This window comes from Vulpes vulpes, chromosome 12, assembly GCF_048418805.1.
Source record: "Vulpes vulpes isolate BD-2025 chromosome 12, VulVul3, whole genome shotgun sequence".
Classification (NCBI taxonomy): domain Eukaryota; kingdom Metazoa; phylum Chordata; class Mammalia; order Carnivora; family Canidae; genus Vulpes; species Vulpes vulpes.
In genome coordinates this window covers 122,649,386-122,672,114 of record NC_132791.1, presented here as the reverse complement: position 1 = coordinate 122,672,114, position 22,729 = coordinate 122,649,386, and the positions used below count along the sequence as shown (strand labels likewise).

General features: G+C 40.1%; 1 protein-coding gene and 1 long non-coding RNA gene across 2 annotated transcripts in view; one reads left to right on the top strand and one right to left on the bottom strand.

The window, feature by feature from the left end:
* LOC112925970 (uncharacterized) overlaps positions 1-11,805 on the bottom strand; it is a 63,517-nt gene extending 51,712 nt beyond the window's left edge. The window contains exon 1 of the long non-coding RNA XR_003236230.2: positions 11,364-11,805. This is a non-coding gene — a long non-coding RNA (uncharacterized lncRNA). The remainder of the gene's footprint in view (positions 1-11,363) is intronic.
* Positions 11,806-11,985: 180 nt separating this feature from the next.
* Positions 11,986-22,729, top strand: part of SIK2 (salt inducible kinase 2) — a 128,048-nt gene continuing 117,304 nt past the window's right edge. Inside the window, exon 1 of the mRNA XM_026006811.2 lies at positions 11,986-12,278. Within this exon, the coding sequence (XP_025862596.2) occupies positions 12,144-12,278 (135 nt within the window). The 5' untranslated portion in view covers positions 11,986-12,143. The remainder of the gene's footprint in view (positions 12,279-22,729) is intronic.

Here is a 22,729-nt window from a genome sequence, read left to right as displayed (position 1 = left end):
TCCCACATTTTCCTTATGTAAACTTAGAAGTATTTTCAGCACTTTCATTCTTTGTGACACTAGTCCACTGTCTTCCCAGTGTTGGCCTCACTGAAATAAATTCCTTTCTTGTTTTACCACTATTGGGTTTTGTCAGTGGAGAATGACCAAATTTGGTCTTTTTGGTACCCCCAGAGCCCAGTGCTCTTGCACCCCTGCACCCGACAATGTCTTGACACTCTACTTATCTATAAATTGAAGTTTTCATTGCAATTCAGTCTTTATCTGAAATTCAGTCTTTAACTTTTGTTTTATGTATTCATTTTCTTCTTCCCTGCTTCCTTCTGGAAGAGCTCCTTAATTTGATCTTCCAGCTTGCTCATTTGTTTTTCAGCCATGTCCATTCTATCTCAACTGTTACATGATTTTTGCTCTTACATATTTTTCATGCCTGGTAATTCCTCTTGACTTCAATGCTTTTCTTACCAACTATTTATTATGGCTATTTTATATTTGTTAAACCTTGGATTTAATATATTTGCTTCTAGTGTCATCTTTGATTCAGGCTGTTGTTTTCTTTTGAAGTAGTTGTGCTCCTAATGTGTCATTACTTTGGCCTGTGAGCATATTATTTCTCTGATGGTATCAGCTATTCTGAGCATTTGGTGTGGGAAAAGACCAAAGGGTAAATCCCAGTCTATGTCAACCTCCAGTGAGTTTAAGGAGGGGAGAAGGGATAAACCTAGGGTGAGAGCACCAGAGTACCATCATTAATTGCTCTGGCTGGGTATCATGTCATCAAGCAACTCTTTAAGTCAGGTCCCTATTTTCAGACCCACTCCACCCTCCACCCCTGAAGGAGAAGCAGTCTTAAGAGGAGGTACTCTTCATTATAATTCACCAGCCCTCGGGGCTAGAGGGAGTTGTGGTGGCTTATTCCATAAATGCTCAAGGGCAGTCATCCCCATCAGCTTTTCACACTCTGGCTTCTGGTTATGAGGCCACTGAAACCAGTAGTCTGAGCCTCCGTTGCTAATTCCACAAAGCCTTGCAGCATTTCTTTTCCTTCAGTGCCTGTGGTTCTTGGTCACACCACTTCAAAGAATGAAGAGAGAGACCAGGCAAAGACCAGGCAGCAAAGCAAAGTTAATCGGGTGATAGTACAAAGCTCCCCAAGCCAGAGTGCACTCCAGAGGGTTGCCCTGGGAGTTTCTAAGTCTAGGGGTTTTTATGAGATTGTTGTAGGGATGTTTTAATCTGATTAACCCTCCGTGTCCTGTCACCCAATCAGGTTTTTGTACACGTGCTCATCTACCTATCAGGTAGTTGTTTATGTGGCAAAGGGTGGAGCGCTCCTTTCAGGGTGGTGTAGAATAACAAGATGGGGTCTTTTTCCTTTTAAGGGTAATTTCCTCTTAGGACAGGAAGGGGTAGGGTTGGAGAAAGGGGAGGGTTGGTAGGGAAGGCTAGCCCCTGCCTGCCTTTCTTCCAACTATCCTCCATTAAAAGTGTCCTGCCCCAGGTTTCAGTTATACACACAGATATGTGTGTGCGCGCGCACACACACCCCATGCTTCCCTGTTCCTGAACATTTTTCCTGTCCCCCCTCCCCCATCATTTCCTAGTTTCATGATGATTTTCCTCTACAATTCTTCCAAGATTGATCTTGGGGCCAGCATCCAACCCCTGGTAATTTCTATCTTGGCTAATTTAGAGCTCTACATAGATTTATACTAGACAAATTATGAAACGAGTATCCTTTGGGAGCTTGGCTGCATTCAAAATCTCCATTACAATGCTTACCTACCTGAACATCTTATCCCTATCATCAAGGTCTCTATGCTATTCCTTGCCTTCTTCACATTCCACTAATTGATGCTTATCTTTGCCCTATGGAGATACCTTATTAACCCCATCATGAAACTAATGGGGAAACTTAGAATAGCAGAGAGGAAGGCCTAGAGACTTTTTCTCCATGTAAGCAAAGTGCATTTAAATTGTGATTTTTCTGAAGGCTATTGCATTTGCTTTGTTTAATCCAAAGGAATAAGGCTTTACAGAAGGGAAGTAGCAGGCTGCTGGAGGAGACATTTTAGGCAAATGTGATTTTTTAGCTTTCAAATTTCAACTGTGTAGAATCACATATCCATATAATAATTCCAATTAATGCTTATAAGCTAACAACAATTATTGTATAAGTCAACTTGTATCTTCTCAAGTCTAATGGATCAAAATCTACTTCATGATTTGATATATAGAATATCATGTAATGTCGTCCTAACCTACACCATCAACCTATCCTTCTAATATCCTTTGTAACTCTTCAGTCGTGATATTTTCAGCTTCTTCCCACCTCAAGATACAAATCTTTTCACTTTCGCTGGTAAAGTTCTCCCTACATCTCATGCCCTGGCTTACTCCTAAATGCCATTTCCCTAGGGAAACTTCTTGACCTCTACACCCCCAGACCAGATCAGGACCTCATGTTACACAATCTTATAGCAGGCAGTACTTTTCTTTTAGAGCATTTACTGTAATTGAAATTAACCAGTGAAATATATGGAGAAGAGGGAAATTGGTATAACTACTGAGAAGCAGGATAGAAAGCATATGAATTCATTTTTTTGAGCAAATAAATATCCAATGCTTATTATGTTCCAGGCATTGTATCAAGTAACTTGGAATATAGTGGGGATAGAGGTAGACCACTCCTCTTCACTTTAATCACCCATTCTTGAGGATCTTCCCTGGATCTTACCACCACCTAAAATAATATCTAACTCAAATATACCAGCACAGACATGACTCTTTCTCAGGATCTTCCCTGCCCTCACTCTCATCTCATTTATACTTCACAAATTCTTAAGTCCTCCACTTTCTCATCCATCTCCCTGTCCCTTCTTATCCTCCTGTATTTCTCCAGACTGCATGGTGCTTGTTTTCAGTGGATTTTTCTTGCCTAATTCTGAACTCCCTTCCCCCTTTAACACTCAGCAAACTCCAGCCCTGTATCCATCTGACATCCAGGATACCAGACATTGCCGGAAAAGTCCCATGAGCATGTGGATTGGTATTCCTACCAATTCATGGTTTTCCCCCCTCACTTGAACTATCTTGGAACTTCCTGTTGCCCAGCAAGTTTGCTATGTGTCCTAGGCAACTTCCTCCCTCATTCTCATTGCAGATTTTTCACACCTCCACAACTCATCTAAAGCTTCCATTCCTCTACTCTCACACTCTGTGGATGATCTGCTTCCTACTGCACAGAGGGTACTGATGCCAATGGTAAAGATTCTGCATTGTAAAATACCCACTTACCTGCAGACAAAGCAGCTTTGCTTCCTTTCCAACCTACACCTGAGTAAAGGAGGCATCTCACCTCCTCACCAAAGAGTCCTTTGTGTTCTAGATTTCTTTGTCCTTTGCTCTCATCACCTCTACTTCAATCTCTCTTCTGACTCTTTCCAAAAAATTAAGTCTCTACCAATCAAAAAAAAAAAAACAAAAAACAACTTCTCTTGACTCTATGTCCCATCTACTTTCATTCTTTCAGACAAATTTCTTGAAAAAAAAAAAAACTGTCTATACTCCTTTTTCGTCACACTTCCCATTCGATGAATTCTTTCCATCTTTACCTTGCTTGAAATCTTTTTCATGATTGAGAGTATTACTTCCTTTTTGAAATTCTTCTGCCTCTCCTTGGTAGGGAGGGGATGCTTCTCTTATTTTCCCACTCCTGTGAGTGCTGAACAAATAAGATTCTGTTTTTTCCTTCACTCTTTTATTTGGAAGGAAGGGGTTTAAGGGGAGGGGTAGGTGGGTGACTTGTTTTTGTATTTTATATTAAAAAATTTTTTTAAAGATTTTATTTATTTGAAAGAATGTGTGAGAGGGAGAGCGAGACAGCACAAGCTGAGGGGAGGGCCAGAGGGACAGGAAGAAGCAGACTCCCCACTAAGCAGAGAGCCTAAAGCAGGACCAGATCCCAGGACTCTGGGATCATGACCTGAACCGAAGACAGATGCTTAACTGACTGAGTCACCCAGGTGCCTCTGTATTTTTATCTTTAGACTAGTGAACTAAGCAAATAAATTTTATTCCCCAGTCTTGGAGACTAAAAATATATGTAAATTTAAAAATAATTTTTGTAGTTACAAACAAGAAATTTAAGTTCAAACATTTAAACCATCTAAATGAATCTGGTAAAATTAGGTCAAAATTAATAGTCACCAAAATTGGATAATTATATTAAAAAACAAGTGTACACAGTTGTGGCTCCCAAAATACACCTACAAAACCAGAAAGAACAAGTCTACTGGTAAATTAGCTAATAAGGTTCCAGTTTTTACAATATAACATATTTTCTAAGACTTCAGATGAGAAAAGAATGACTCTTTACTTACTTGTAATGTTTATTCCCTTAAGAGATGAGTCATAATGGTGAAAACTCAAAACCAGGCCCCTCATGAATCTGTGGGTGTATCCCCTGAGTGTGAGTAACAGGTGGCTGCAATGTCTTCTCCTCAATGCTTGGTATTCCCATTGCATGATACCCTCTGCATCCTTGACTTCACCTAACAGTATAATCAATCTCTAAATTTTCTACCTAGTTCTCTCCACTGAGCTTCAGAATTATGTATCCAGAGCTTATAAACAGCAATGAGAACACATAACTCCTAGCACAACTCACTCTGTGCCAGCACCCAGTTATAATATATGTTGATATCGGCAAATTATTTGTCTTCATGATATCTTCATATATATTAGAGAAATAAGGACTAAGTGTCTGAATGAAATAGATTGTACGTTCTTTGAGGACTGGGTTCAGATTTTCATCCACCTTTGTATGTTTAGTGTCCAGCAGAGTAAATGGTACATGGTAAGCTCTCAGTAATTGGTTGCACCTGTTACTCCTGTCAAAAGCCTGGTAGCAATCTTCAACATCTCTGTGTTCCTCATCCCTTACATTTCATCACTGCCACAGTTGGAATCCATTGCTCCAGCAGCTTCCTACCAGTTGCAGCTTCAGAATTTCTTTGAAGGGGTTGAAGAGCAGCAGTCTGGCTAAAAGGAGAAGAGAGCCCTCCATGACTGGGTCTCCTATCTTTCCATTTTGACTGTGAACTCTTTCATCACTGAGTCTCAAAGTCCATAATTGATGGCAGTTATCTGAGCACATCATGCCTCTTCATACCTTCAGGACCATCGCTCATGATGCTTCTTCTTCAGATGCTCATCCAAGCTTTTCCCACCTGGGCAAGTCTTACTACACCTTCACAATTCAAGTTTCATCTTTTGGAAGCCTTCCTGCAAACCCTTAAATTAAGCTAAATGCTTCTCCTTTAAGCTTCCTGTGCAAAAATCTTCTCTTGGCTCTCACCACATTAAATTACAAGTATTTGTTTATGTGTCTACCCTCCTCACAATAATCTTCTGAAGTAGGCCCTGCTCTTAGCACTATTTAACAGATAACAAACTAAAGCAGAGAAAGGCTACGCAATTTTCCCAAGGTCACCAGCTAAGAAGTAGTAGATCCACAATTCACATTCAAGAACTCAGATTTTAGAGCTCCCACTCAAAAGCATAAGATCCCCAAGAGCAGAGACTAGCTTTTTCATGTTTGTATCCTCAGTGTCATCTATGGTGCCTAGCACATGAATGCAATAAATGTCAAAGTAAACTGCATTTGTGGAGTTCTGCTTAAAAGTTCAAGAATTTCAAAAATGACTAAGATATGATTCTTATCTCAAAGAAGTTCACAAATACCCTATTGAGATTAGGGGAGATTAGTAAAATACTCCAATAATAGGAAATAATGAGATAAATGGAAAGGAACTGAGTATTGAGTAGCTTGTACTTTGAAATGTTGATATTAGAATACTGAGGACCCTCTTTAGAATCTTATCCCAGTGGTGCCTGGGTGGCTCAGTTGGTTGGGTGTCTGCCTTTGACTCAGGTCATGATCCCAGGGTCCTGCTCTGTGGGAGCTGGCTTCTCTCTCTCCTCTCTGCCCATGCTCTCTGTTGCTATCTCTCTCTCAAACAAATGAATAAAATCTTTAAAAAACAAACAAAATCTAATTATTTAACAAAACAAAACAAAGCAAAACAAGAATCTTATCCCAATAGTACAGACATAGAATCTTCCTGGGGGCACCTAGGTGGCTCAGGCAGTTGAGTGTCCAACTCTTGATTTCAGCTCGGGTCATGATCTCAACGTTGTGGAATTGAGCCCTGTGTCAGTCTCCACACTCAGAGATTCTTTCCCCCCTCCTTGTCCCTCCCCCTGCTGGCATTATCTCTTATCTCTAAAATAAATAAATAAATCTTAAAAAAAAATCTTCCTGGAACTCATGGTTGGATGAAAACCCAAATCCAATGGCTGTTGACCAATAAATTGTTGGACATCAAACTGGAAGACATCAAGTGACAAGCTCTAAAACTCTGGCCCAGGATTTGCCCTGTTTACCAGTTAACCCTACCCGTCATAAGCCATACACTGTGGTAATTATTCTTTATATCACTGTTCTGGTACAATAAAGATATAGAAGGCATGCTGATAGAACTAGCCTATGGCTCCAAGAACAAAGATTAGGTAATATGATACATGGCAGAGTAAAGAATCAAAATGGTTCTATTACCTCGAACAATGAGCAAAATCAGTAAGATGACATTTTAACTATCAGAATTTCCATTTATATTTATAAAAAATCAATTGCCCAGGAAAATGGTAATTATAAATGGTATTATTTCTAAAGACCCAGAAATTTTAGTTGGCCTTAATCTTAACCCTGGGCTGTAGCTGCCAAAAAAGAAAACCAGCACAATCTTTGGCTGACAGAGTATGAGTAGAGGTCTAGATCAAAGGACAGATGGGCCAGTGTTCTGCATTGCTTAGACTACACCTGGGCTACTGTGTTCAGTTTGGGGAACAATATTTGAAAAGACATTGAAAAACCAGAGTCCAGAGAAGCACAAAAAGAAAGGGGAGAGAGCTAGAAACATAATTAGCTAGACTGTGAAGTTGAGAATGTTTTGCCTTGACAATAGAAAAAAAATTACAATAGGTATGTGTCTGTTTATAATGTCTTGCACCAGAGAAAAAGAACTAAAACTGGACAGAAGTCTGAAAGAAGCAGCTTTGAATCCAATATGAGTGTGTATTTTTTACTGAAATGAACTGTTTCACATAGATTACATGTGAGACGTGTAATGAAGCATGAAGCATGAAGCAGGAAACCACGGCTTGATGCCATCTGTCAAGTGTCTAGAGATTTCTGTATCAGATGGGAAGATGGACTCCTATGATACTCTCTGAGATCCCTTTCAAATTTAGGATCCTAAGAAAATCTGTCATCTGGGAGAAGATACAAAAATTTTGAAATTAATTTCAAAGTTTAGAGAGACTCACATGTTCTTCACTAGAGAAGATCCATTGCAGCTAAAACTACACTTGAAACATTGAAACCTGGGGCATGGTTATCCATCCTTTAAAGGAGCCAAAGAAAGTTTTGCTTAAATAATGTCAATCCTCTAGTTTTATTCCCATAGTGGCACTCACATTTTCATTAACCTGACAGATTGATGCATATTTTGGGAATACTTCTATTTTATACCCATGAAAAGCTCTTGTAATTGGTACAGGTCAGTGATTTGGATTTTCTGATGTACTTTCTGTCTTATGTAATATAAAAAGCAAAGTATTCATTTTAGCTTTTTAATCTCTTTTTTCTAAGCAAGGTCCTGCAGTAAAGATTCCACCAGTTTTCCGTTTTGAACTAAATCTAAATTCAGTCCTGAGCCTACTGGTAGGTTGACTTTTATTCAGTCCTAAAAGGACAATACAGTAAAAAATGCAGATGTTGTTCATGATCAAGGAAACATGGTACTTGTCTTTTTTTCAAGTTCATGGGCTATCAGCTTCAGCAAAATATGTACAGCACTATGCGAACCATGAAGGTTCTTCCCCCTCATATTTCAAATCACTCTTTCATTAACTCTTTGCTAACTCTTCTCCTCATTCTACATTTTTTTCTAAGTTCAGTATGTTATAGAATTCTTATCTCAGCTTCTCACCAACATTAATTCTTTATATATGTACACCCTTTTGGCTTTTGACATGTTATCATTTTTTAATCAACCGAATGGCAAATATAGTGAACTCACATTAGCTGGGCATATTGCATATTAAAGGTCAAGGAAATAGGAAATCTGGTATCCAGAGTACTCTACCTCATTGATACTAAAACTAGAGATGAAGAAGATGGGAATTATTTTTATTTTATTTTATTTTATTTTATTTATTTATTTATTTATTTGTTTATTTATTTATTTATTTATTTATTTTAGAAGATGGGAATTAAATGAAGCCTCTCTTACCTTCTCTTTCTTCCTTTTATATTCTTTCTCCTGATGTGTGGTGGTGGTATGTGTTTGGTGGGGGGTGGGGGAGGAAAGGAGAGGAGAAGAGACACACAAGATTAAAATTGCAGAGGGAAAAGTAAATCTCTTGGACTGAGGAAACAGAGCTGAATCACAGAGTCCAAGCTTGCAATACTTAGAACCCTGGAGAAATGTATGCGGACTATTTACAGCCTACTAGTAATTTTCAGTGGTGCACCTGCTGCATTTCCAAAGGGGCAAGGCTTATTTTTGGCACAACCCCTCCTACTTACTTCTCCTCTATCTCTGGCTTCTCTTTCTCTGACCTCCAGACACTCAGCATCCTCTTACTGATCTCTGGTTTGCCAAAAACCTGTTGGTACTCCCTGCCATCTCTTTCTCCTCTTTCCAGCTCCAAATCAAGTCTTATTCCCAGACTGTGCAAGGAGGTAGTTGGCCTGGTTATCTGATTAAAATAATCAGATAGAAAAGAGTCTGATTTCTGTTTGAAAGATGTACTTTAAAGGAGGAGGTGTTAGCTTTAGTTGGGTCTTTATTTGCATTTTCTTGGTTTTTTTTTAATATATTTTTTTATTGAAGTTCAATTTGCCAACATATAGTATGACACCCGGTGCTCATCCTGTCAAGTGCCCCCCCTCAGTGCCAGTCACCCCATCCCCCAACCTGCCTTCCCTTCCACTATTCCTTGTTCATTTTCTGGAGTTAGGAGTCTCTCATGTTTTGTCACCCTCTCTAATTTTTCCCATTCATTTTCCCTTATAATCCCTTTCACTATTTCTTATATTCCCCGTATGAGTGAAACCATATAATGTTTGTCCTTCTCCGATTGACTTACTTCACTCAGCATAATACCCTCCAGTTCCATCCACATTGAAGCAAATGGTGAGTATTTGTTGTTTCTAATGCCTGAGTAATATTCCATTGTATATATAGACCACATCTTCTTTATCCATTCATCTTTCGATGGACCCCAAGGCTCCCTCCACAGTTTGGCTATTGTGGACATTGCTGCTATAAACATTTGGGGTGCAGGTCCTGCCATTTCACTGCATCTGTATCTTTGGGGTAAATACCCAGTAGTGCAATTGCTGGGTCGTAGGGTAGCCCTATTTTTAACTCTTTGAAAAACCTCCACACAGTTTCCCAGAGTGGCTGTATCAGTTCACATTCCCACCAAAAGTTCAACAGGGTTCCCCTTTCTCCACATCCTCTCCAACAGCATTTTCTGGTTCTTGAGTAAGTAGCTTTTCATCAAATTCCCAAATTTCCACTCTCAGAGCACTTAAACACATTCATCTAACTGGCAAAATGTATATGAAAACTCTTTGAGTTCAGGGTATATATATGTGGGCTCCTGGTCTAGTTTGACAAATCCTCATCCTACTCTCCTCAATCCAGAAATCTCCCCCTCTTCACTTTTGCAAACAACGTAATTCACAGCAGAATAAGATATTGCTTGGGGAGAGTGCAAGACAAGCACAGTGAGCAGGTGGGCAGCCCAAGAACCAGCAGATTTTACACAAAGAATATTAAATTAATGAATACATATACACATATATTTTCATTTAAAAAATTAAAACAGAGGTTGCAAGATCAATGCAATATCTACCATATACTCTTTATCTAGATTTACCAGTGTAACATTTTGCCACATTATCTATCTTTGCTAAACCATCTGAGAGTAAGTTACCTATATCAAAAGCTTTTATCCCTAAATATTTCAGTGTGTCTCTTAATAAGGGTACACTTTTTCATAATAATTACAAAATTCAAGAAGCTTAACATTTAAATAAAACTATTATCTAATATAGAACCTATATTAAAATTTCAACAATTGTCCTGAAAACATTCCTTCATAGCACTTTTCTCCAAATTTGGGATTACGTGTTGCCTTTAGTGACAGTCTCTTTAATCCCTTAAATCTATAAGAGATTTCAGCCTTTTCTTTGTCATTCATGACAATGACCTTTCTTTTAAGAGTATAGGCCAGTGGATGAGTAGAACATTTCTCAATCTGAATTTTTCAGATTGTGATTAGATTCAGAATATGGATTCAGAATATATACGGGATCTTGTATCCTTCTCAATATCTCACATCATAAGGGCACATCATGTCATTTTTTCCCATAACTGGCTACATGATTATTTGGTTAGGGTGGTGCCTGTCCGATTTCTCAACTGTTACTACTTTGTCATGAATAAGAAATCTGAGGATACTTTGGGAGTATGTAAATATCTTGTCTCAGTGATTTTAATAACTATTTTAGGATTTTAAAATCTATTGACTATTCCATATCAGAATCAATTATCACCACAATGGTTGCAAAATGGTGACTTCCTAATTTCATCATTTCCTCCAGTGTAATAGTTGTCAAGAATTATTTCTCCCCTCCTGCCTTTATATTTAACGTTTTAAGAATAAATATGCCCTTGTGTATTCTTTTTGGAAATTCATTGTGTCATAACCCATTTTGATCCTTACTCACTGGTGATGCTCAGATTGTCCCGGTTTTGGTAAGTGGAGGGGTAGCTTTTAAGCTGGCTCTCGTTTCCTTTTGACATGTGCTCCATTACTCTGAAAATCTTGTCTTCTGGCACAAGAGCTTCGTGGATATTTCATACTTTCCCTCTTTCTGCCCTCAAATCATCCATTTCTCAAGTCTGGTTCCTTTCAGCAGAGCTCGGCATTTAGAAAGCAAGATCTGAAGGCATGTGTAGTCTATTTCAAAATATGAAAATCACTGTGTTCCTGTTTCCTTGGGCCACTGCATGGAAGACTGGTGTGTGGTGATCTGCAATCCTAACTCCACCGTCACCTGCACGCCCCTGGCGATGGCCTTCATTCCTTGGGGTTTGATTTATCATCTGAAAAGAAACTGGATTAGGTGCCTTTGCAGGGTCACCGACACGTTTGTGCATCTGGCAAAAGCTACACTCCCATCTCCCCAGAGACCGCCTCAAAAGAAGCAAAAACTCGCATACATTTTAGGAGGAGCCGAGGCTCTGACGTCCCTGGCTCGGGCGATCTGTGTGTCTTCAAACGCTGACATTCCGTGAGGACGTCCGTGAGCGACCGTGCTGCTGTCGGAATGATTCCTGAGACATCAACGCGTGGAGGGACTTAATAGAAACAGGATCTCCATGGATCCGAAGAAAGGAGCCCGCGAGCAACGCGCTGCCTCGGGCGGTTCTCCGCCGCGGGCGCTGGGCAGGCACAGGTGAGAGGTTTTGGCGGGAAGGCCCCCAGGCGGACGGAGAGGGCAGGGGCGCGGGAAGGAAGACCGCCCACCCGGGCCGGGCCGCTGCACCCCTCCGTTCCGCCCGCCAGGGCCCGCTCTTGCCCTTCGGCTGGGCGGCCGCCCCGCCCCTGGCAGCCGCGAGGCGGAGGAGGAGCCCGGGCGCCCGAGTCCGGAAGGAACGCGCCGTCCAGGCCCCGCCCGGCTCCCCTCGCGCCCGCCCTCCCGGCCGCCGACGTCTGCGGGGCTCCGGTCGCCATGGCGACCAATCGAGGCCCGGGCCCGCCCCCGCCCCCCGGCCCCGGCCCCCTGACGTCGGCGCACGTCAGCGGCGGCGCGCGCCTGGCTGGGCCCAGCCGAGCGGGAGGGAGCGAGCGAGGGAGCGAGCGGAGCGGCGTCGCCGGAGCCCAGCCGCGCCGCCGGCCCGCCAGCCCGCCCGCCCGCCCGCCCGCCCGCCCGCCGGCCCGCCGGCCCGCCACCCGCCAGCCCGCGCTCCAGTCCGCCGTGTCTAGCAGCGGGGCCCAGCATGGTCATGGCGGATGGCCCGAAGCACTTGCAGCGCGGGCCGGTCCGGGTGGGGTTCTACGACATCGAGGGCACGCTGGGCAAGGGTAACTTCGCTGTGGTGAAGCTGGGGCGGCACCGGATCACCAAGACGGAGGTGCGGCCCGGGGCTCGGCGGGAGCGTCCGAGGCGGGCGTCCGGGGGAGAGGGGCGGCTGCAGCGGGCGGGTGCGGGCGGACGGCTGGGTCTCTAGCGGCGGCGGGGGCCTGGGAGGCGCGGGGCCCGGCCCGGCCCGGCCCGGCACCGCGCCCGCGCCCGCACCCGCGCCCGCACCCGCACCCGCACCCGGGGTCGGCCGGTTGGGAACGCGGCCGGCCGGGGCTTCGCCTTGTCTGCGCCGCCCGCGGTGGCCGCGCGGAATTTCTCCCCGAGCCTCCCACCCGGGCCGTGACCCGGTCTGTGGCCTCCGCTCCGGAGCCCAAGTTCCGCGTCTTCCCTGCTCTCGGCGGGGGGCGGGGTGGGAGGGGAGTGCGGGCGCGGGTGCTCCCGGGCCGCGCGGCGAGGGGCCGGCTGCGCCCGGGCTCCCGGGACGGGGCACTGCGGCGCCCCCGTGAGCGCGGCGCCTCCCCGGGCCCCGCGGGGAAGGGGCCCCGGTGGCCGGGAATGCCCGGACGGCCATTGTCCATCTCCTCTCCTTCCTTTTGCCCGACAGCGTCTCGGAGTGGGTGTCAGGCTGGCTTGCCAGATCCCGCGCCCGAGGCATTTCCATCTAATACTCCAGACAATAGGACGGGTTAAGATGGTCATCTCCGCGCTGGCACAGCGGGCGGCTCGGCCTCCTCCGCCCGGGTCGCCCCTACCAGGTGTGCGTCCAGGCGGCGCACACGCGTTCCCTAAGCCACCTCGATCCTGCGTCTCTACTCCTAAAGCCCTCAAGCTGCTTCCTGGCGCTGAATCCGGCAGCCCCCACTCCGCGGCACATTCTGATGCACCGTACAGATTTCCTCCCCAGTCTCCCTTCTTACCTAACCCGCCCCCCTTCCTTTCACTGCCTCAAGCTGCTCTCCTCAGGGTCTCTATTTTAAGACGTGCAAATTAAATACTTCAGGAAAACAGTAGAAACAAAACCATTCTTTAGAATAAGACCTTGTGTTTTTGATGTGCTCTGCCCTGCCTTGTTGTAGTTGTTCTGGAGTTTCGTCCCTTTTCGGGTTGTTGTTTTTTCTCTCTCTCTCTCTCCTCTTTTTTCCCTTTCCCCCAGTTTTCATCCTACTCAGTTTTTCCCCCTTATTCGTGCGAATGTGCTACAGTTTGAATATGCACTAACCTACGAAATGGATTTTCAGAATGGCTGTGGGAGGTGAAGGACATTTGAAAACTTCAGTGATTCTTGTTGCTGTGGTTCTTGAAAGTTTTGCTTGATGTGAAGGAATCCATTTCCGAAAAGCAGGGGCGTAGGTCACTGTGTCATCTTCACTTTTTGCCCCCACCCCCACCCCACCCCCCATGGTGAGGTATTTCAAATCCGACTTCTTTTATATAGCATCAGGACCAAGGTCACAAATTTTCTCTCGCGAATTTTACCATTCTTACTAATTATACTAAGTTCGTGATGATAAATAACGTGACTGTAGTGAGATTACTGAATCCTGATCCCAGCATTTCTAAAAATGAAGGAATTGATTCCATTTCTCTAAAGAACCATGGCCTAATGCCATGCTATTTCCCCATAAATTACATTAAAAGAAGGCATTTTTAATGTGTATTTTTATGAGTCCTTGCTTAATGATTCTAAAAATCAAGCAAATTGTGCACTAAAGAAAGCTTCTACAGAACTTTGGAACATTTTTATGTGGGTGAATTCCAAACCCATTAGTTCATAATTTTTTTTCCTCATCGGCTTTTATCTGTATTGGTCGCGAGATTTAATTAACTCGGCTGTTCCTTATTAGGTCAAATATAGATGATAAGTTATCTATTTAAAGCTGTTTAGGTGGAGCTGGAAATGAGTGACACTTTCTCTTGAGGTTGACAGTTCAAACCCAGTCCCTTTTAAACTGATATATCTGGTGGAGCTAGGGGGCGCTGCGGAGTAGTGCCGTGGTTTGGCTGTCAGATCCTGAGATCAATGCATTTGTAATATTGAAGGCACGGGTCAGATCGTGAAAGATGGCTCAGATCCCGGTATATATGTGTAAAATGATTTACTTTAAAGGCTAAATTTCTAGTCCATAGAACCTGTCTCCCTTTGCTTTTCAAAAGAAAACATGTGAAAGAAATAATGTGAATTTGAGATGGGTGAATGTTTCTGGTAATTTGGTTGTGAACGGAAATTTTGAAGTTTAAATTTTAAAGAGAGGGAATGAGGGAAATAGGGAAATTAATGAAGAGAAAAGTTCTCGTAGATCTCAAGTTTTGCAAAGTTGCCCTGTAAACTTTTGTGGTATTTTTGTGGCATTAAGAATTTTGTGGCATTAAGAATTGTTTAGCAATGGCACCGATACATTTGTTTCTTACACTATTAATGAGGATTTTTAAAGCAGTGTTATCTTCACTCATTGACTGGATAAATATTTCTGTCTTCAATAAATGCAAATGCCTCAAATACTATATAATTAAGATGGCTAATGGAAACCTTAAAGTTTTATTTACCATTATTTTAGGTTCTCATTGCTGAACGTACTACAGTAATTAGAGTGAAAACAATTCAAGTGGCATAAAGAGCAATATCAGCCAAATATCACGATTATACTTTTTATAGAAATTTCTTCAATATACTATGTATGGTTTAAGATCAATATAAGTTTGTGTTTTAAAACTTAGAGGGCTTTCCCCCCCCCCCCCATGTTTGAACCCAACGCAAATTTTAGGGCTTAGTATAAATGTCTGTGTGGTAAACAATTGGACCTTGTTATTTTTACTTGGCTCTCTCTGTCTCTTCTTCCGAATCCCTGAAGAATGATGTATTTTCTACAGAGCTTGGGAGATCCAAGACTGTTTGCCTTTTAGGAAAAGAAAAATCAGTACACAAAAAGAGATCTTCATTTTGGTCTAATCTATCAAATAGCTTAACATTGATTGTTTAAGAAGTGTAATTACATCATCATCTGAAGCTGTATTCTCATGTTGGATCTCTATGTAAATTTTGCACACAAAAGGGAAGGCAGGTGGTGGAAGAATCCAGCTTCCTAATATAATACTTCAGAAAAGCTTTGTAGTGTTGGTTTCTGGTTTATGAATTAGAGTAGCTAATTTTATAAAATTAGCATAATGGGAAAAGAATAATAGCATTTAGACTGTTAAACTATTTTAGGCAATAGTGGTTGCTATTTTGCTATGCTGTGAGTGTCCTTGAGTAGTGTTTTATTAAAACAGTGCTAGCAAAGAATTTTTTCCTTCTAATTGTATGGCTAGTTTTTTGTTGGATTTGTCAAATAAAATTCCAAAAAAGCCATTTGTGCCCTTGAGTTGCTTTTGTTTTCTATTAAAGAAATAGTCTTACTGTAGAAAACATAAAGAAGAATATACAGTGCACAAAAAGTACATGTGCAATTCCTCCACCAATCGGAGTAAATCATTCTCATGGCATATTTCCCTCTAGTCTTTTTTTAAAAAATATTTTTTTCCATAGATGAGATCACATACCACATACGCTTATATAAATTGCATCCTTTTTTCCATTTTATAGGATATTTTACATGCTGTATAAAGCAGTTGTATTACATACAACTTTATAAACTTTTTAATAGCTGCATAGTGTTCTACCTTGTAGATGAATTCTGTCTTATTGAACAGTTTTCATATTATTGAACATTTCCAGTTTTCACTTACGGTAAATAATTTGGGTGAATAACATTTGCATATGTAACTCTGTGTCTGCAGTTTTTTCTGGGGGAGGGGACAGAAAGGAGGAGTGGAATTCAGAGGTAAATTCCTAGAAAGGAAATTACCTGGATGCAAAACTGGTAGCAAGAACATTCTGAAAACTGCTTTTGTTCACTGAAAAGCTTTCTGTGTGTATTTTGGGGCTTTTAATTTTAGGCATAATTCTTTGCTACCTTAAAATGTAAGTATTTTTAAAGCTTTCCAAATAAAGTATCAAAATTGCATTTTTAGAGCAAGTGTAGAAACAACAAAAAAAGAATTTATACCCTGATTACAGTGTTTCTTGAAGAAGAGAACTTATTTTTTAATACATTTGAGTTTTATATCTTCCTTTAAATTTTTAGGACTCCTCACTAGTCTCGGTATTAATCTTATGCTCTGAAATATTCCATATTTCAAGAAGCAGCTATACTATGTACAACAGAAGGACTAGTTACCAGATAACTTAAGCGCTATTATTTGTATCTGGGTCTGTGTATGGTCTTTATAGTGTGTTGAAATGAAAATTGTATTTGTCCTGAAATATATGTGCTATATGAGAAACTGTTGTCTAGTTTCTTGGCACTCCAGACAAGTAATATTTGTCATATTATTCTGCTAAATATTGCTCAAAAGGATCTGTTCTTTTTGGGGAGTGGTTGGGGACAAACATCCAAAATAAGAGTTGTGTAAATTTTTATATTCTGTAGAAATTTTTAACTTTAACAGAGTTTAATGCGTTCTGATTTTAATTCCACTGGGAAATTCTGAATATCTGGCAATTAAGAAAACATTTATTTGGAAATAACTGAAACTGGCTTCCATTCCTGGATTCATATGCTGACATTTGACTTATGGGCCAGTGCTCATGATACAGTCAATTTCTTGGAGCCAGTTGGATTCCAGAAATTCATGAAGATGCCATTCTTTTCTATATAATATACCTAGGACCTCTTCTTCTACCTCTGTATTTTTGGGGGAAAAAAAGCTTTTAATGTATTAATATGCCTTTATACAGAACACTTATGGGGAATGGTTTCTCAACCTTCAAGGAGAAACAGTCCCTATATCCAGTTTGAGATTATTAGAAGAATGAGAGGCAGCTATATTTGGGGATTTCATCAGAAACTCTTCATTTCAAAAATATTTTTAAAATACTTTAAACAGTTAAAGTGATAAATGATGGAGGAATTAGACTGAAAAATGATGCTAAAATTTAAGTCTTCTCTCAGATAAACATAGTATTTATGAGTCGCCACCCCCCCCCAGTTAAAAAAAGTATGCATGTTCATTGTAGATATTGTTGAAAAACTCAAGAAAATAAATATCCTTAATGCTACCATTCAGACCAAGAGATCACCACTATTTAACATTTGGTTCATAGCCTCTTAGTTATTCACATTTATTGTATGTGTCAGTAATGAAATTGATGTCATCTGTACTTAAGGTTTTTTTACTTAATGTGTTAACACTTCCCCGGGTTAAAACAAACAAACAAAAAAAGCCTAGAGCATTGTTAAATAGCATTCTTACATATCATATGATCGTATTTTATTTCATCAGTTTCCTACTATGGAACATTTAGATTGTTTCTCTATTTTGCTGTTTCTCTTTCTAAGGCACTGTTTCAGAGGGTGTTCTTGTGTGTGTGTGTGTGTGTGTGTGTGTGTGTGTGTGTGTGTGTGTGTGTGTGTCTTTGTGCACTTATCTGTAATTCCCTCAGGGTAATCCCCTGGCTATAGAATTCCTGGGTCAAGGAATAAATATGTCCCTACATCTACATCATACTGTCTGAGATGCCAAATTATCCTCTAGAAATGCTGTACCTGTTAATTTTCACCAGGAAGAAATAATTTACCAGGAATATAATTTTTAAAATCTTTCCCAGTTGATAGGGGAAAATAATTTTTATTTTAATTAACATTTCTGATTTAACATTTTCTTTACTTTGATTGCATGGTTTTATAAGATGACTACTTCTTTTGTGAATTGCTTTTTTTGTCCTTTGGCTCATTTGTTAAATTGGGTTGTCATTAATGATATGCTTAAATAATTTTAAAGATAAGAGTTTTTTTAATCATTTCTTTTATAGTCTTAATCCTTGGTTCAATTTCTTTTTTTTTTTCTTTTTTTTTTTAATTTTTTATTTATTTATGATAGTCACAGAGAGAGAGAGAGAGGCAGAGACACAGGCGGAGGGAGAAGCAGGCTCCATGCACCGGGAGCCTGATGTGGGATTCGATCCCGGGTCTCCAGGATCGCGCCCTGGGCCAGAGGCAGGCGCCAAACTGCTGCGCCACCCAGGGATCCCCTTGGTTCAATTTCTATGGATCTAAAAATGTAATGACATTAACCTTTTCTTCAGTCTGTTTTCCTTACCCACCATTGGAAAAGTCAGATTAAGTATATAATTTGAGAATTTATTGCATTATATAGATTCTTATATTCAATTTTGAGGTGCCTGGGGAACTCGGTTAAGTGTCTGCCTCTTTAAGATCAGTTCAGGTCATGATCTCAGGGTTCTGAGATTGAGCCCCAAGTTAAACTCTATCCTCAGCAGGGAGTCTGTTTAAGATTCTCTCTCTCCCTCACCTCTGCCTCCTCCCTCCCTTGCTCATGCTCTCTGTCTCTCACTCAAATAAATTATTTTTTTAATAAATAATAACAATCAATTTTAAATTGGATTCTAACTTATTTATACTTAGAAGATAACTAGAGAACGCCATGTTAGTTTTACTATTTACTTTCCCTGCTTTCAGAAACCCTTTCTTTGTAGAACCGCTCAGTCACATTGACTTGTCAATAAAATGTACGTGCTTTGATGTATAAGCTTGTAAAGTACATTTAGTGTTTAATCTTGAAGATCTAATTGTATGATAAGAATAATGCTCTTTGGTACTCTAGAAAGACTGTGTACAATTAGTATATTACTGGTAAATAGCACTGAAACAACTGTTACCTGAGATGGCAAACATATGTTAATCCCTTCGATTTTTTTTACTAGAAATATTGTTCTTATTGTGTAACTTCCTTATAAAGTCCCCCAAAGCTACTTTTGTATGTGTGGTTTCTCTAAATGCATAAGATGAATATTTCTTTAATGAGAAGTAAAAAACAACTTTTGTTAAATTATCAAAAAGACAGGATAACATTACCATTAAATTGCATTTTGAAAAGAGAAAAAGTATCTTTTGTCTGTCATCATAACGCTTTCACTTCTGCTCATACAGTTAAACCCTTGTCTTCGGTACAAATTTGCATTTTATATGTTGTTACTTTTACATGTATTGTATTTTACTTTGTTGGAAACCTTTATAGTAGTCTTTTCACTAATATTTAAATTTTAGAAAATATAGCCATTTTATAGAAAGTTTAGAAAATAAAATGAAAATGACTAATATTTCACAAATAGAGAAGTTAGCATATTTGATAAATATAATAACTTCATTTTTTGTTTTTCCTTTTAGAAAAGTAATTCATGCTTGTTGAAGAAAAATTGCACAGAAAACTATAAAGCAGAAAAGTAAAATAATCTACAGTTTTTTTCACCCACAGATTACATTTTTGTCATAGTTGTATCTAGTTTTTCCTGGTCTTCTTATATACCTACCTTGTGTTGAGACTGCACTTAAACACTGATTTTTTTAATTTAATATTTTCGTTTAAGCAATCCTCTGTATTATTAAGAAAAACTATTCTAGGGACGCCTGGGTGACTCAGTGGTTAAGCGTCTATCTGCCTTCAGCGCAGGGCATGATCCTGGAGTCCCAGGATTGAGTCCCATATTGGGCTCCCTGCATGGAGCTGCTTCTCTCTCTCCTATGTCTTTGCCTCTGCCCCCTCTCTCATGAATATATAAATAAATATTTTTTTTTAAAAAAAGGAAAAAACTATTTTAATAGCTGTGTAACAGTCGTAACATAAGCTTACTGTAATTCATGTAATTACCACTTGTTTCTATTTTTATATTATAAATAATATTCATTGAATATATTTACAAATAAGTCTTAACCCTCATTTCAGATTTCCTTTAAATAATTTCTCAGGGGAGCCCCTGGGTGGCTCAGTTGGTTAAGTGACTGCCTTCAGCTCGGGTCGTAACGCCGGGGTCCTGGGATCCAGCCTCACGGTTGGGCTCCCTGCTCAGCGAGGAGTCTACTTCTCCCTCTCCTTCTGCCCCTCCCCCACTCATGGGCTTGCTCTCTTGAGTAAATTAATAAAATCTAAAAAATAAAAACTTTGTTTAAAAAAATATTTTAAATGAGTGTGAAAAATTAGGGTGACAAAACATGAGAGACTCCTAACTCTGGGAAACGAACAAAGGGTAGTGGAAGGGGAGGTGGGTGGGAAGATGAGGTAACTGGGTGATGGGCACGGAGAAGGGCACTTGATGGGATGAGTACTGGGTGTTATATGTGTTGGTAAATCGAACTTCAATAAAAAAAAATTCTCAGAAATAGAATCCTCAGGCTAAGTGAGATGAGTGATGACAGCGTTATATTACTTTAAGTTCTACAATGATTCAACAATTCTATACATTACTCCGTGCTCATCACAGTAAGTGTGCTCTATTTTTGTTTTTAATTTTTTAAATTTGAGTATCATTGATACACAATTTTACGTTATTTTCAAGTGTACAAGTTAGTGATTTGCAAAAATTATATATACATTATACTGTGTTTACCACAAGTGTAGCCATTATCAGTCCTGTTACATTGTCCCATAATGTTGCTTTTACTGTATTATTGACTATATTTGTTAAACTGTGCCCTTTATTCTGCGACTTACTCATTCCAGAAATGGAAGCCTGTATCTCCTTCTTTACTTCACCCAGTGCCCCACCTCCTTCTCTTCTGGCAACTATCAATTTGTTCTCTGTATTTATAGGTCTGATTCTGTTTTTTGTTTATTCATTTGTGTGTGTGTGTTTGTGTGTGTGTGTGTGTGTGTGTGTGTGTGTGTGTTTTAGATTCCACTTAGGAATGGAGTCTTATGGTATTTGTCTTCTCAATTTGATTTATTTCACTTAACATAGTATCTTCTAGGTCCAACCACGATGTCTGAAATGGCATGATCTCACCCCTTTTTTTCCCTTAATCTCACCCCTTTTAATGGCTGCATAATACTCCAGCATGTGTGTGTGTGTGCACGCACATGCATCTGTGTCACACACATATACACAGTATTGATGGACACTTAGGCTGCTTCCATATCTCGGCTATTGTAAATAATGCTGCAATAAACATGGCTCCATAAATATTTTTTTGAATTAGTGTTTTTGTTTTCTTTCAGTGAATGCTCATTAGTGGAATTAATGGATCATATGGTATTTCTATTTTTAATTTTTGAGGAACCTTTATACTATTTTCCACAAGTGGTCTTGCCAGTTTATATTCCCAACAACAGTGCAAGAAGGTTCCTTCTTCTCCAGATCCTCACCAATACTTGTTACTTGTCTTTTTTTTATTATTATTATTGATTTATGATAGTCACACACAGAGAGAGAGAGAGAGGCAGAGAGGGAAGCAGGCTCCATGCACCGATGCACCGGGAGCCCAACGTGGGACTCGATCCCGGGTCTCCAGGATCGCGCCCTGGGCCAAAGGCAGGCGCCAAACTGTTGCGCCACCCAGGGATCCCTGTTACTTGTCTTTTTGATCTTAGTTGTTAAGACTGGTTTAAGGTGATAATTCATTGTGATTTTGGTTTGCATTTCAGTAATGATGAGTGATGTTGAGCATCTTTTCATGGATCTCTTGGCCATCTGGGTGTCATCTTTGGAACAATGTCAATTCAGATCCTCTGCCCATTTTTCATTTGATTTGGTTTTTTGTTGTATGAGTTTTTTGTATATTTTGGATATTAACCTCTTCATAGATATATCATGTGCAAATATCTTCTATTCAGTAGATTGCCTTTTTGGTTTTTTGTTGGTTTCCTTTGCTGTGCAAAAGCTTTTTATTTGGTGTAGTCCTAATAGTTTATTTTTGCTTTTGTTTCCCTTGCTAAAGGAGACTTATCTAGAAAAATGTTGGTATGGCCAGTGTCAGAGAAATTAAATTACTGCCTGTGCTCTGTTCTGATTTTTTTTATGGTTTCAGGTCTCACATTTAGGTCTTATATCCATTTTGAGGGTTTTTTTGTTGTATGGTGTTAGAAAGTGATCCAGTTTCATTCCTTTGCATATAGCTGCCCAGTTTTCCCAGCACCATTTGTTGAAAGGACCACCTTTTCACTATTGTACATTCTTGCCTCCTTTGTTGTAGAGTAGTTGACCATACAAGAGTATGATAATTACTATAAGATCACACTGTTTTGATTACTACAGCTTTTGTAGTGTATCTTGAAGTCTGGGATTGTGATATCTCCTGCTTTGTTTTTGTTTGTTTCTTTTTTAAGATTGCTTTGACTATTCAGGGTCTTTTATAGTTCTAGACAAATTTTAGTATTTTTTGTTCTAGTTCTGTGGAAAAATATTAGTGGTATTTTGATAGGGATTGCATTAAATCTGTAGATTGCTTTGGGTAGTATAGACATTTTAACAATATTGATTCTTCTAATCTGTGAACATGGAATATCTTCCCATTTGTTTATGTTGTCTTCAGTTTTTCTTTTGTCAGTGTTTTGTAGTTTTTGGAGTATAGATCTTTCACCTCCATGGTTAAATTTATTCCTAGGTATCCTGTTCTTTTTGATATGGTCGTGAATGGGTTTGTTTTCCTAATTTCTCTTTCCGCTATTTTT